This window comes from Colletotrichum destructivum, chromosome 7 (assembly GCF_034447905.1).
Source record: "Colletotrichum destructivum chromosome 7, complete sequence".
NCBI classification, from domain to species: Eukaryota; Fungi; Ascomycota; class Sordariomycetes; order Glomerellales; family Glomerellaceae; genus Colletotrichum; species Colletotrichum destructivum.
In genome coordinates, this window is record NC_085902.1 from 1,798,788 (window position 1) to 1,813,941 (window position 15,154).

The 15,154-nt window shown below is 55.6% G+C and overlaps 2 protein-coding genes across 2 annotated transcripts; one reads left to right on the forward strand and one right to left on the reverse strand.

The window, feature by feature from the left end:
* Positions 1 to 1,961: 1,961 nt before the first annotated feature.
* Positions 1,962 to 2,494, forward strand: CDEST_11107 (uncharacterized protein). The gene has a single exon (XM_062927263.1). The coding sequence runs from the start codon at positions 2,122 to 2,124 to the stop codon at positions 2,311 to 2,313; it is 192 nt and encodes a 63-aa protein (XP_062783314.1). The 5' UTR covers positions 1,962 to 2,121; the 3' UTR covers positions 2,314 to 2,494.
* Positions 2,495 to 11,503: 9,009 nt separating this feature from the next.
* Positions 11,504 to 15,071, reverse strand: CDEST_11108 (Putative nitrogen regulatory protein areA, GATA; the record flags this gene model as incomplete). The annotated part of the gene is made up of 3 exons (XM_062927264.1): positions 11,504 to 14,015; positions 14,095 to 14,702; positions 14,935 to 15,071. The coding sequence occupies 3 exons, from the start codon at positions 15,069 to 15,071 to the stop codon at positions 12,376 to 12,378; spliced, it is 2,385 nt and encodes a 794-aa protein (XP_062783315.1). The 3' UTR covers positions 11,504 to 12,375.
* Between the last annotated feature and the right edge of the window lie 83 nt (positions 15,072 to 15,154).

Here is a 15,154-nt window from a genome sequence, read left to right on the forward strand (position 1 = left end):
GGGACCTGGCAAAGCAAAGCAAAGCAACGCCATTGACCAAAATGCGCTGGCCAAGGCGGGAAATACACGCACCCACGCTTCTACCTCGGATTAGCATACTCAGAGCTTATTGCCTGCTTCTTCCCGCAGCAATTGCCTTCTTGGAAATGCCGGTATCTGGGGGGGAGAGGCCACATGCCATGCAGATGCGCATCGACTCGACCGGTGACGTAGCTTCGCATAGGCCCAAGCTCTCGGCTCGGTCAGCTGCCCTGCCTTCGTCTAATGAGGTTGTCGGTATCTCCGGGCGATGGTGGCAGGAGACCACATGCGCCGCCGCCGAAATTGCTCCCAACCGTGGTGTCAAAGGCGTGGTGGGCAGTCGGTGACTCGAGTGCGAATCGCCGTGACGGGGGGTTTTGATCGGGATCACGATCAATGCTGCAAGGAGAAGGGGAACAGAGGGAAGACGGGAACTGGAGGAACTGGACGGTGCGCACTTGATACTGAAAGCACTACCATGCTCATGGCTGGGCCTCATGATGATCGACCTGTAGCATCACGGAAGCTATCAGTCCATCTATTGTGTAAGATGAGACGACGCATTGAGTCAGTTCTTGTTCCCAATGGCTGACAGAGAGATGTACCTGCAATCACGGAGAGAAATTGCGGACGTCTCGGCGTGTGGGGACCGGGATGCGGAAGCAGCGCGGGTCGGCCCCATAATCGGAGCGTGTAACTGCCCGGGCGCTGTGGGCCGGTGCCGGCGTTCCTCTGTCTCCATTCACTCAACGGCAATTCATCTCGACATAACACTCCTCTCGCCACTACACTCCACACTGTTTCATTCTGGATGGTGTCTGGTTAGCCAATTTCACCCATTTTTAGAACTAACAAGCAGATGTACCTTATCTGGAAGACGTCTTGCTTGTCCCTGTACATCCCACCTTCTCGACAGTACCCAATTGGCCCGGATATGAGCGAACCTCGGTGGCGAGCGAAGAAACTCGTGTGACCACGGCCGAAGAAAAAACTCAAACGGCACATCAGGACCAACACATCCGAACCGACCAGGGCATATCCAGTCGCCGGGCACCAACGAAAACGGTCTCCTCAGACCGAGGTGCAGATGCTTTCCATGCCGCTTGGGGTTAGCGATGCTAAGCTACTGCTAGCCTGACGGCGCGGTCGCCACGAAGGGAAATCCATTGCCGTCTTCCATTACCGACCGTGGTGATCTCCGACGGCCCCGGGGGGTAGGAAACTGCTCGAGAAGGCTGCCGTCGCGCTGGGATGGCAGGGTTCGTGTTAGTTCTCGCCCGCCGTACGAGCCGGGTCGTCCAACCCATCGTCCATCCCCTCCAAGTACGAGATGGGGTCGGCAGATATCCGATCCGCGCTTGCAGAGAAACCAACTACGTGGAAATTGTCCGGCGGACGGGTCGGAAAACTAAAACTGTCTCGTGCGTGCGGGATTGGAACCAAGGCAACCAAACCACAGGCAGTCGTCATAACTAAAGAAGACGGGACCTCGACCTCTATCGCCAAGTGAAGACGAGTAGCTTCGAATGGCTGTTGTGCTATCTAAGAAAAACGGCCTAGATCTTTCTAAGGGAGTCCCCCGGCAGTCAGCTGCAGCCGGCTGCAGGGTTACCGTGGATCGGTGTAGCGGTCTGAAATCACAACGTCCCCCCGGGACAACGGAGGACAGATGACCGGATGATGATGATGATGATGATGGCGGCATTCTTTCCTCGTTGGCAGTCGTTTCGACAGGAAAGGTTGAGCGAGCCAAGAACCTTCGGAAGAACTGTCGGACACGTGTACCTCCTCGTGGGACAAAAGATGAAAGTCTGGGTTCAAACGACTTACAAGTCTACAACCATGGACACCCTCTCGCGGCGTCGAGGTGCATGGTGACCGCATCTAAAACTCTCCCATTTGTTTTTCCTTCTCTATTTTTTTTTTTTCTGTGTCCCGATCTGACCTGACGTGTCACGATAAGTTCCTCTTCTGACTCATCTAACCTGGAGGCCGACTCGAGCTTCCCTCCTCTATCTCAGGCGGTATGGCATCTCCGAGTCTCCTCCTCCTCCTCCTCCTCCTCCTCCTCCTCCTCCCCAGGGAACATTTCGGAGGACGATGACGTGGTCCGCGTTTCTTCGGACGGAATTGGTTCGGACCCTGATTTTTGTTCAGCCTGACCAAGGAAACTTTGCGATGCAGGCCGAAAAGCAAAAGAAAAAGAAGAAGAAGAAAACCTCCCCGAACAAAAAGAAACCCAAACGTATCAAAAGAATAGGGTTCACGCTGACACTTCCCCTCCTACAATGAAACGGCGCCTTTAGTCATGAACCTCAAATCCCCCTTCTGCCAAGGGTCGCGGGAGCTATGCCACCGCGTGTTGACTGTCCAAGGCCACTTCATTCTGCAACTTGGCATTGGATGAACGCCCTATTCACCGAATTGACGAGACTTGGCCGAAAGGACAGACTTGCTGCGGCGTTTCTTCATCGCCAAACCCTTCCCCCCTCCCCCCCCCCCCGCTGACCCCGGTGATTCTTCACATGTTCGTCTCCAACACTCCCACATGCTGCAGCAACCGCCGCACTCGCCCTGCAGCTCTGCGACGCGCTTGGTGTTTCTTCTTTTTCCCCTCGATCACGGGTCCGTGGAAGTGCGCTCAAAACGGCGGATAAACCACCCCCTCCCTCCTTTCCCCCCACACCCTACGCGATGGTTATGGGCGACGTTCGACGAGCTCGGGTTGCTTCGAGAGAAGCGCATTTAAATAGTGGCGTGACTTGGTGCGTCTTGGGACGTGAGACATTTGTTAATTTGACAGGTTTTCCCACACGTCGGCTTGCCGTCCCCTCCCAACCCTAGTGGCCGGCACTGCAGATTCGGGTAAAGACGGCTGTGTCGCATCAAACCATCACCTCGATGAACGATAATAGTTACCCGAGCGGCTGGTAAGATGGGTTCACAAGAGCATAGCCGATACGACTCCCCCGCCAGACCACCGAGTTCCTCAAATCGCCCGGCTTCCCAGCGGGTTGGACGTCGTCTAATAAATCTCCGGGACTGTGGCTGACGAGGGCGGTGTCGCTGATGAATTGGCTGGCCTCTTTTGTTCTCTACAAGAATCCCTCGCAGGCCACAATCTCCCGCCGTAGTGGGTGTAGCGAGCCCGGCTTTTTGGACTAATTGATTTACCCAAACATACAGCGTTCTGCGCTGGCGTAGAACATATCAAGACACCCTCTCTCCCTCGGCCGTAGAATAGTTCTAGAAGGTGAACGGGGTAACCTTCCGTCCCAGGAAGTGAGTCCCGGAAAACTGCGAAGAGGGGCCGAAAGAGGGCCCGGGGAAAGGAAGCCGGTGGGTGGCTTGAAAGAAGGGTGTTGCCCGAGCAAGGGTGGGTGATTGGCAAGAGAAGGGTGTGATGACGCCGAAAGGGGGGGGGGGGAGATGGAAAATAACCAGAAAGGATATTAATTTAATAGATAAAGATGGTGGTTGGAGGGAGGTGACGGGTGAGGTTTTCCTTGGCATGCTACTCCCACTGTTTTGAGAGCAGAACCCCGAAGTCTACCGACAGCAAGGTGTGTCCGCAATACCCCCGTTCCCACGAGGTGGTGCCGGGAAGGGACCGACACCGTCGGAGGGGGTGGGGTTCTTCTTGTACGATGTACGGCGCCGGCCATGTCATTGAGGATGGTTTTGTTCGACTCGCGTTGAGGCAAAAGATAGGATGACGCCTTAGCAACCCCCCCATTCCCCTCCCCTCTCGAGATTGCGGGGAAGAAGAGAATAAAAGAGAAAGAGAAGAGAAAAAGGACAGGGAAGGGTGGACAACCGGGGGAAAGGGACTGTTTGGGTTGTGTTGGGAGGGACGGGTTCGATACGGCGAGCATTGCCGCGAATGATGACGGTTGCACACGGCGAATGAGAGAATGACCGAGTGCTCTCCGGCGTTTTAGCATCAAGCGCTCACGGCCAATCCAGAGCCAGAGAAGCCTTCGAAACCTAGGACATCGACGTGAACTTCATTCCTTCTCTGTTAAAGAACGTTTCTCATGGCTTCCGCAGTACACGACGACATGACCTGTTCGGAGAAAGGACCCGGTTGGACCCCGACACTCGGTTCGAATTCCGTCCCGGCAATGCGAACCCGTCCCTGCGGCTGGTTGCACTGCTGCTGCTGCTGTTGTTGTACCCGAACGCCGTGCAACTCGAGAGCTGGGAATTAAGGTTGCATTCCATTTCTGGATAGCCCGAACACCACAGCAGCGCTCCAGACTTCTGGTCCCTGGGCGTTGGTGTAAGCTGCCACGACTGACGGCTTAGGGTAAACCCAATAAAACCGGCGAGAAGGCCGAGTTTGCGCAGCACCCAAGAGACCATTCAAGAGTTGGATTAGGGAGGGGTGGATGGGCGTGGAGTTACCTTTTGTCTATTGGAAGGCAGACGTACCCGCGGCAACATGACTGGAAGTATCTCGAAAGGTACCGTATGTACCGCGGATCACCGCGGATCCTGAGTCGTTGGTGAATTTTGCTTCTTCCGTTTTCTTTCGTAGGCATACACCAAACCAGGTCATGACATGGGCATCATCATGATCTCAAAAAGAGCAGCAGCAGCAGTCACTCTGATTAACCGCGCCAGGGCGGGAGGGGCCCGTCCGTTTACAGGAAACAGATGTGTCTTGGACTCTTGGATCTGCTCTCCCAAGGGGGGGGGGAGGGGAGGGTGTTGGCAGTCAGGTAGACGCTCCAATGGTGACGGGCATGTATGACATCAACGCCCCATCGCCGATGACGGATAGCTCCCTCACCACTTTCCGTTTCCAAGCGTTCTCCCCAACCCCCAACCCCCAACCCGGCTATCCTTCGTCGTTTGGAAGTGGATTTGGAAAATCACCAGATTCTTTTTTAGATCCAAGTTGATCGATTTGGGGAGCATGGAGACACGTCGGTGATCAAGGCCGGGGCGTTCTGACACGGACGGGAGGGGTGCTTCGGGCGACAGTCATCCGTCCATCAATGATGTCGATGTGTTTTGCTTGGTGTGGAGAATAAGGGTCCATGGGGTTCAGCGAAAAAGACAAAACTCTGTCTGGATCTGGGGAAGACCTGTCACCGGGTCGCCACGATTTCGTCAACTCTCGTCGTCCTAGCCCTGCGGATGGGGAGGAGATGAGGGGTTCGTGGGTTTCCAAACCGATCCTTCTCTCGAGGGGGGATGGTCTGGAACAGATGAACGAGTCAAGTCGCCTTGGAAGGGGAATTAAAAAAAAAAAGACAAGAAAACAACAAGATCGAGGTGCAGAGCTCCCCGAGAATCACGGGGACTGATCGGCGGTGGTCTGGAGCCGATGGAGTCCAGATGTCGGATCCGGGGTAGACGACAAACGTCATTCTATGGCTCCCCCGTGGGTTCCTCTGCCGCCAGGGGTGGAGGAGTAAGATGGGGGGGGGCGTTTGTTTCTCGTGTCGTATGTTACCCGTTCCGTTGTCTATCATTACGGCATAAGGATTCATCGTCCCAAGATTGAAACCACAATGGACTCCGTTTTGATGTCTGTCAGACTCCATTTGCGTAATAAAAATAAAAATTAAAACCTACGAGACCAGGAAAGAAAAGAAAATGAGGGGGGGAAAAAAGATATACTGAAATACCGCAAAAATTTTCGAATATTTACCCCCAAGAAAAAGGAGAAAAGAAAAAAACAGCTAGCGCATGGAAGGATACCCGGTTTTCTAGACCGTTTGAAACTCTTGAGAAGCAAACGCGATCAAATACAGCGAGAAGACACACGCCCCCATCTCTCACACATCATCTCCTCCCCTCCAAAGATTCGAATTGAGTAAGAGAATTTGTCTTCGCTCATGCAGAACATGCCGCAACAATTCAACTGGAGAAGGGGTGCGGGGGGGAGGAGATGCACGTCAAAAGTCGGTGAAGAGAGTACTACCGCCGCCCCGGCTGACTGCCACGACAACACAAAGTAAAGCGCCTAGGCCCCGGACCTGAAGAAGGTGTGGGGGGAGGGGGTTTTCTCTTCAAGAAAAATTCTCAGTTGGAGGTGACACACCAACGTCAGCTTCAACAGTCAGCCAGTCAATCAGTCGTCTTGCTGTGGTGGGAAGAGAGTCATTCCGGCCGCCGGCCACTATTTGAGTTAGTTGCAGCAGCCGGCATATACTTGATCAGTCAGGTCGTGTGAAACACTGGGCTTCACTTGTCATCCAGAATCACAGTCACAGTTGCCAGAGTCCAACAATATCAGCATCTTACCAATTGGCATCCGGCCCTCCGCAGGACTTGAACAGCGGGGTTGAATCACACCTTCGACTAACAGTTGTGGTTGTGATTCCGTGCCCGGGGTCCCTTCTGACCAGTAACACGTATCATGCATTGCAACCCACAGCTCCGTCCTTGCCCAAGCCGCTCCCGCCGCCAAACGGTCCCCAGCCAAAATAAAATGCGTCCAAGTCTCATGGCTCGAATTCCACGCATGCCCACAGGCTGGCCGGACACCGCTCGAGATGCTTATTACGTGCAGCATGCCGGCCGATGCGACAGGGGAGAGGGGCTTCCAAAGTTAGGAGTTCTCCGGAGCTCCTTGAAAAGAGTCATCGCGTACACCCTTCCTTGTATGTTAGTAATCTGACGTGTTCCTTTGGAATTGCTTCTCTCGCGAGTGGGGGTGAAGGTCTCCGAGTGCGAGGAGGGGTACAGGCGATTTTCGTGTGTGTATGTGTGTGCGGCGTCGGGTTTTGGTGTCCCTTTGCATCTCTAGTCGAGAAGCACCAAAATGCCTCGCCCCATCCCATGGAGGGGGTAGAGCATCGCGAGCGAGAGCTTCGGGCATCAACAACCAGCTGCCCCCCGCGCGCGGGATCAGTCACACGGAGAGGGGGAAATCGTGATGGGTTCTCCGGGCTGGCCCCTTTCCTCATGGTCGGAACGACGACCCTGGGAGGCGCCAAACATGTAAGCCGAGAAGCCCTAGGCATCGGGGGCATGGCGCGCGGTTGCTGCGTCCGGGTACACCTGGAATCCCAAAGTCCCTGCAGGATCTCGCCGCTCGTCACACAGATTCAGCACACGCCCCCCGAAGGGAATCTAGCATGATACCGCCGGGCTCGTCAGGGCTCTCGTGTGGTTCCGCGTTCCGCCGCCGCCGCCGCTACAGCATGCTCGGGCATATGCCGACCAAAGACTGTTACAACATCTTCAAAGAGCAGAGGCCCGGCAACGCCCGGGGTCCCTTGCCTGCGTCGTAGGGTCGTCTGGCCACACGCGGAGACAAAAGGAGGGAGCAATGGCTGTAAAACGGAAATACTTAAAACGAAGAGAGAATTTTTTTTTTTTTAGTATCCGGGCCGCGATCCAGGCATTTCCTCGCAAAAAAAAGATAGAGTCGAGAGACAGAGAGAGAGGAAGAGATACACACACACACACACACATACAAAGAGTGGCCCGTCAGCCTCAGATAGCACAGCCACACCCTCTCGGAGAAGAACAGGGAGAGATGAGGCTTGGACGCTGAACGCTACTGACCCACTCACCGCGTGACCTAAGAGCCCCCGGCCGAACGGCAACGCCGTCTCCACATATACTCAAAGTGCCACGAGCCACACCTCGCACAGCCCCGGCCAGCCCCATCCCCGGATGCTTACATACACACGCTTTTGTATGGGTGTGTATGTGCAAGTCCCGTTTGGCGCCACACACACACAAACACAGAGAGAGAGAGAGAGAGCGAGCGCGCACGTCCGCCTACCCACGTGCTTTGGGTCTCCGGTCCCAGGTTCAGGGGAACGAACGGGCCAATCACTGTACCCTCCTTTTGCATCGCGAACACCCATTTGCCAAAGCCGGAGCCTCCTTTCTTTGCATTTACTAGCCCCATACTCCACAGTGGAGAATCGCTCACGGGAGCGCGGAAGGGGCTAATACTGTAGCATCCAGACAGAAAATATCACAATAAAAATGAAAATGAAAATGAAAATGAAAATTGAAGAAAAAAGAAGAACCGCCCGCCCGCCCTCCCCCCCACAAAAGCAAAAACCCAATATTGACAATGGGTCGGATTGAACAGTCAGCAAGCAAGAAATAGAGAGAAAAAAAAAAGACAACAGAAAACCCCAACAATGCACCGGGAAGACCCCGATCCCCTACCGCCTCCCCCCCCTCCCACGGCCTTATTATGGAGTCAAGCCGCAAGTCCAGACTTTCTGCAACTCGATGCTGCTGCGAATTGTATTGATGATGCCAATGCACTGTCGCCAAATTTGACCTCGCGGGACGTGACCTCTGGTGCTCTCCCTGAGTTCTTCGATGCGTTCCCCGTCCGTCTGTCCGTCTGTCCGTCCCTCGTCGATGCCGAGCTGGAACCGAGATGGTTTCGTCAAACCGCGCGACGAGACGAACTCTTGTGGATACGCGCTACGAGTTCTCTCTGTCCCAGCCCTCTCCGCCCTCAGTACCCGTGTACCAGAAGGATTTCTTTGCTTCAGCATTGCTTCAATCCCACCTCGTCCCAGTCGACTCGATACGTCTCCGCGACACCCACAAAGACAAAGACACCCGCCGTCCGTGACCCCCCCCCCTCCCGCTTGACAATGCCGGCTGGAGGCCGCGCTCCGGGCGGTCGACATTCCGCACTTTCCGTGTCATGCAGAACGCCCGACGAACGCGACTCGGAACCCGCCACCGGCCAGGTTTGCAGCGGTGGCGTCGAAAGCCGATTCCGATACCGCGAAACAGGAGGCTTGGCAGGCTCGATCGTCTGCCCTCTCTGTCTCTTGTCTCTCTCTTTCTTTCACTCTCTCCTCTTTCGTAGAGTTCACGGGCCGGGGCTCCGGTGCTTATTAAGGTAGGTAAGTAGGCAAAAAGAAAGGTAGATAGATAGATACTGCTCGTCGTAAGCACGGCCACATGGTTCCGTTCCCGCGTCCAAAGGTTAACCTGGAACCGGCTGGCCGGTAAGGGTCAGAATGCCCTTCATCGGAAGACTTTCCGCAATTCGAGTTATTGGCGTGCTATGTGTTCGGCCTGTTCTCGAACCCCCCCCCCTCGGACCCTTTTTATTTTTATTTTCTTATTCTTTACTGTTTGTTGTCCTATGTTATTTGAGTCCGCGCAGACCAACCCCTCCACCCCCCCCGACGCAGATGATCATCTCGGACGGTCTAGGTCCCGGGTCTAGAATACGGGAACTACTCCATAATCATAACCTACTGGAAAGTCGTGTCATGAAGAAACGCAAAATGGATGAAGGAAGAAAAATAACCCGGAGGGGAATGCCAACAAAAAAAGAAAGAAAGAAAAAAAAAAACCCCCCAGAAACCTCCACGGTGGCTCGATCTCAAACCCATGCAGCTCGCCCGCCGCCTACCTCAAAAACTTTTACCTTCTCTTCAAACACCCAGCGACTGACGGTCTGGACGGTCGGAGATGCGAACGTCAGCCATGCAATCGTCAAACCAAGCTACCCGATGCATGAGCGGCCGTCTTCCAGACTTGTCCAAAGACTCCGGCCCCTCCCCCCTTATCGAAACATGCGCTTCTCCATAAAGGCGCCGAGTCCGTCCCCAACGGCGATGACGGGCTTACACTTCCACGCCCTTCCCGGTCCCCCTTCTCCACGACGTCTTCCCAGTTGTCCAGCCCGGAGCAAAGAGAGTTCCAGCGAGATTGATCGCGGCTCCATCGCGGAAGCCCCCCCCCCCCCTGTCCGTGACTAATGCAGCTGGACGCGAGCCACGCGTGAACATGACCGCACACCCGTGAAAGCCCTTAACTCAGGCATCAACTCTCCTTGATACCACTACCCGTACCTCCTCTCCTATCAACGCATGTGTCAGCATTGCTTGCCCCCCTTCGATGGACGTATCAGACATTCAGTCGGTTGGTCTTTGTCAGCGGTTTCGCCGTACACTGGATGGAGTCGAGCCTAGACCATACTAACACATCAGATCCCATTCATTCCCAATCGTCTCAACAATCCACCATCAACCCCCCCTTGGCGCCATGATTCCTCCTCTTTTCATTCCCTGCCAAGTTAGTCAGCCGAATACCTCTCCCTCCGCCAACGTTGGACGTGGAAAACAGACGCCATGAGGAGCCACGAAAACTCGGAAGTACTTCCACTGGGCTCTTCAGAAACCGGCAACGTGCCGCGACGCACGGCGACGCACCCTCTCAGCCCGCCACAGCTCGGAGGAGGCAGACCTAACGCCTCTAGCGGGCAGCCGGTCCTCTTGCGCTCTCTCTGTCCAGACAGGACTCTTTCTTCCCTTTCCTCATCAACGCCATTCCCCATCAAAAGCCTCTCCATCCCGCTCTCCCCCTTTCTGTCTCCGTCGCTGTCTCTGTCTCCCTCCCTCCCTCTCTCTCTCTCTCTCTCTCTCTCTTTTTCTTTCTCGCCAGTGCTTTTGCCAACAGAAACGCAAGCAAGAGGTCCGGGAACAGGGGGAGAATCAGAACGAACAAAAGACATTAAACGTGTGCCAAAGTGACGCGGGGGCCCGTGGTTGTTCCCACCCGACGTCTTGGGTTTCTTCCACTGCTGATTGAAAACATCCACCGTGTGTGTACATGTGTGTGTTTGTGCGTGTACAACATCGCAATTCTCCCCTCCTCCCAAAAACCCACACGGCCGGTAAGCCTCATCCGATGATTCCCGTTTGCAGTGACAATGCGACATGCCCGTGGACGCACATGTCTACACACGTCAACGCCCTCACCTGACAGCCCCAAACCTAAAAACACTTGCCCCTCTCACTCTGGTCGCCCGCAGTACACATGATGGTAACCACATCAACAACACCAACAGCACCTGCGACAGGTGAACAAGGAGAAATCCCCGCGGACCCCCCCTTTGGGTACACAGCGAGTTCTTATGTAAGCACTCATCTCATGCAACAGGTCTCTCTCAGTCACAGGCCATACAAATGGCAGAAGGAGGGGGAAAAGGCCTAAGGCGCTTGTGTAACCTGTAGACGTTCCTAACCCTTCCCCTCATCCCTTCCTCCTCCAATTCCTCTGAGCAGACGATACCGGACTTTCACATGTCCATGACAGCGGCCGAATAAATGCCCAAACCTGTCCTTGTCCCCCCCTTAGTGCAGCCCTGGCGCAAAACAATCACGCCATTCGCCTAGGGGGGGAGGCACAGTACGCTCAAGGTCAGCATGGCCGGGTCTATGCGGCGGTTCATCCTTCTCCCAACGAGTGCGCACCCAGGCTCGTGATGGAGCACTCGCGGCTATAGCGTACGAACGCACCTGTAAGCGTGGGCGGTGAACGCAAGGACGCCGCCGCCGCTCCTGCTCCGGATACCTGCCTACCTACCTACATGCCTACCTATGAATCCCTTCAGTCATCAGCGGCAGCAGCTGCAAGTCATCAGGGCAAAGTCACCAACCAGAGTTGTGTTGGTTTGGCTCTCCTCCCATCTCATCATGCCCCAAAAGATTGCCGTCACGAGACACAATGGGCGAAACTATGATTGATTGAATGGCCAACTTTTATTCATGTTTTTTTTGCTAAAAACTCTTTGGACGATTTTGCGATTTTTTTGGTCTTGTTTGTCGTCATCTCGCTTTTGTGCAGCCCATCACATGCGCCGGACCGCTTCACTGCTCGCGCGAGCCTTTTTTTTCCTTTCTCTGCCTCCCTCTACCAAGTCTTCCCCCCCTCGGCCCTTCTCGCGGGGAACCTCCACTTTTCGGACTCCTCAGCCCGGTTTTTCCTTTTTTCCTGTCGTCAGCATGCCCACAACAGTAACCGAACCATGTCCGTCCGGCCCTGCTGTTGAGGTCGCCCTCGGGTATGCCTTCTGTAGCTTTGTCTGAAACCCCCAATTGGTCCTATCCATAGAGTACAAATCCTCCCCTACCCTTGTCTTCGTCCTCCTGGTTTTCTCCCGTACAAATCTGTCGACAACCGTGTAAATGCAGATACCCAGACCCATTGATAAAACATGAAGGTGGTATGTTGCGAAAACAAAACAGACCATGGTATCATATGATGAAGAGACGCCGTGCAAATGTGAAAATTAGAATCAGCTTCAAGAGACCCCACGCTCTGGCCTGATGAATACACCCGGGAGCCAAGATGCCCCCCTCCATTGTGGGTGTCACAATCCTGGAACTGGGACCCGTCTAGTCCCAGCAGTGCGCACCCCAGTATTAGGGTGATAGTGATGTAAAGCAAAGCTGGGTGCCATGCTGCCGCGCGCGCAATGCAATGTAAAAGCAACTAGAAACAACTGTGCTCGAGCGGGCCCCATTGGCCACACGCTCGTCGGATATCGTGATAAATATGTGCTTTGAGTGCGGTATCGTTGTAGTATGCGGTCGTGTGTGTAGAAGAGGTGCTTCACCATCCCTTGGAGTGATAACCTCCAAAGTTATCCGTGTCCTTGGAAAAGTACTGGGGGTTGGTGGTGGTAGGGGCGTCGTCGTCCTTGAGGCACACCTTCTCGGGGTACTGCTTCAGGTTGGCCACGTCGTGCGAGGTGTGACGTCTCTTGAGGACGGCATTGGCCGTCGAAGACTTTTGCTGGCGCTCCCAGAGGAGATTGCGACGGAGAGACTCTGTCAGCTCTGTTGCCAGCATGTTGCGGCGCGTGGTTCGGGGCGACAGGGCGGCCTGGAGGTGACTGTGGCTGGCCGTCGCGTGGATGGGCTGAGCGGCGGACCGAGGCACCTCGGTGATGGGCTTCAGAGGAGAAGAGCGAATGCCGCGCTTCATCATCAGAGGCGCGTCATCCGAATCATTAGGGGAGACGGCCAGCGTGGGAGGAGCCGGGTGGCTGGTACGAGACCAGGGGAGTGCCGAGGTGGACTGGGAGGCGATGTTGCCAAGGTTCTTGCTGGTGCGGTCCTTCTGCTCAATCATGAGCGTGATGAGCGAGCGGCGAGATGTCAGGTTGACCTTGGAGTCGACACGTTGGAAGAACGTCTTCTCGTCGATGCTCGACTTGTTGCTATCCTCGATCGAGTCTTCCCAGTCCGACGAGTCGTCGTCGTCATCGATGGCGCTCTCGTCGACGTAGTCGGTCTCCGAGTCGTCAGCGATGGCCGAGTTGTCGTCGTTGATCATGCGGGTCGAGACGTGGTCCGCAAACGACGTGGTCTTCTTCTGGCCAGTGATAAGTGAGCCGGGCTGGGAGGCGAGAGCGCTCTTCAGGGAGCTGTCCTCCTCCGAGGAGCCGCCGACCTGGAACATCATCTTGCGCTTCGGCGCGGGGGCAGGGATGGATCGCAGGTTCTCAATGCTCTGGCCCTGTTCGCTAGAGGAACACGACTCGCCAATGGAGAACATGGGCTGCTTCTTGGACTGAATGGGCTTGGCTGCGGGCGACGATCTGGGTTCGGGGATGGCGGCGGGCGAGATGACCTTGGGGGAGGCGGGGGTAGCCCTCGAGATGGGGATCTGGGAGGGGGAGAAACCATGGACGACGGTGGTGCGGCAGGTGATTTCGGGGGAGGCAGGCTCCTGGGACTGCTCCTCTTCAGATGACTTGCAAGGAGACTCGGTGGTGGTGGACCCCGAGTGCTCGTAGACGGGGGAGGTGGGTGCCAGGTCGAGCGTCTCCTTCTGGGGAGGCATGTAGGGCGAGGTGATGTGAGGCAGGGGCGCGGACAAGGGCTCGTTCTCCTTAATGATGGAGACAACCATCTTCTCGAAGTCGCCGGATGTGATGTGGCGTTCCTTGCCTCTGCTACGGGTGCTGGCGCACGAGTCTTGCCTCTGAATTCGGGGGCGGATCTCGAGGGGAGCGGACAGGGAGGAGAAGTCGACGGCCTCGTCGTCGTTTTCAGAGTCGACACTGCCAGATAGTTGAGGGATGTCTTGTAGCCTGCTGGCCTGGGGAATCTCTCTGGGAAGGCTCGTGGCGGTGACGGAGGCTTGTTCGTCCTCGGTGCAACAGAAAGTCTCACGGTTCCACAGGCGCCAACTGAGGTTCTCTAACCTGCGGCCCTGTTCGACGGACTCTGCGCACTTTGCAAAGACTAGATGTAGACGACACAGGTCAGCGGATACGTCCAGGCCAGCTCCCGAGAGCGAACAGGCCGGGGTTGAGATGCTTACCGGTCCACATGCTGTAGAGGTTCTGGGGGTTGGATGTGTCAACCTTGTTGATGACATTGGTGTCCACAGTCAGGACGTGGGTGGCGAGAGGATAAGGCATGGTGCCGAGGCGATGTGCTCGGACAGAGCAGTTGATAATCGGCTGTTCAGGATACACGATGGCGAACGAGGTTGGAATAGCACCCAGCGCGAGGGTGTCGAGGGGGTGAAGTAGGGGCGGAATTCGGCACCTAAGGCGAAACGGAGAAGATGCTGTCGGGATCAACAATGAATCGCTCGCGGTGGTTCTGCGGGTGGCAGTCAATATTGTCCAACGTCGGTACGGTGCGTGCGCGATATGGACGTCGGATTCGAAATCGGACAGGAAGAGCGGTTGCTGGCGTCGAGGTAGGAAAGGGCGACGACAGGAGAAATCTGGGACGTGATGGCGTTGACGGGATGGGAGGCCGAAGGATGGTTGGTGTAGATGCGCCGAAAGAAGACGGTTCGAATCGATAGGCGAGATGGTGCTGGTGGAGCAATGAAGTAAGAGGAGAGCAAAGGGTGGAAAGTCTGGGGGAAGACGGTTGTTAATAATTATCGTCAACTCTTGCTTGTCCCGGAAGAGACTTGGAAGATGTGGATTAGATGGCAGCGGAGTGGGATGGATGCATGTAAGTAGATGTAATGTGCGATGGGTACTGGGAAGAGATGGGGATGGATGATGGATGGATTGGATTGGGGGGTGGGGTGGGACGAGAAGGGGTGTTGAGATTTCGAGGGGGTGGGCGACAAGGGAAGGGGCGTGGGAGGAAGAGGGGGGGGGGGGAGTCGCGGTGAGGAAATACAATTTACTCATACCATGGGGGGGAGGGACAGAACATGACATGGGCCCAAAAGAATGAGAAGACAAGAGGGAGGAGGATGGAGGAGAAGCGAGCAGGGGGCCCGGGGAAAGGGGAGGGGGGGTGGATGGGGATGATGGGGGGCAGCAGCATCTGAGAAAAGAACAGGAAGGAGGGAGGGAGGGAAAGACGGAGGGAGGGCGGAGAGGGAAGCTGTGGGGGTACGTACCTCCAGC

Bases quoted from the DNA above. Each gene is read 5' to 3' on its own strand.
- CDEST_11107 (XM_062927263.1), top strand. From the start codon at position 2,122: ATGACGTGGTCCGCGTTTCTTCGGACGGAATTGGTTCGGACCCTGATT.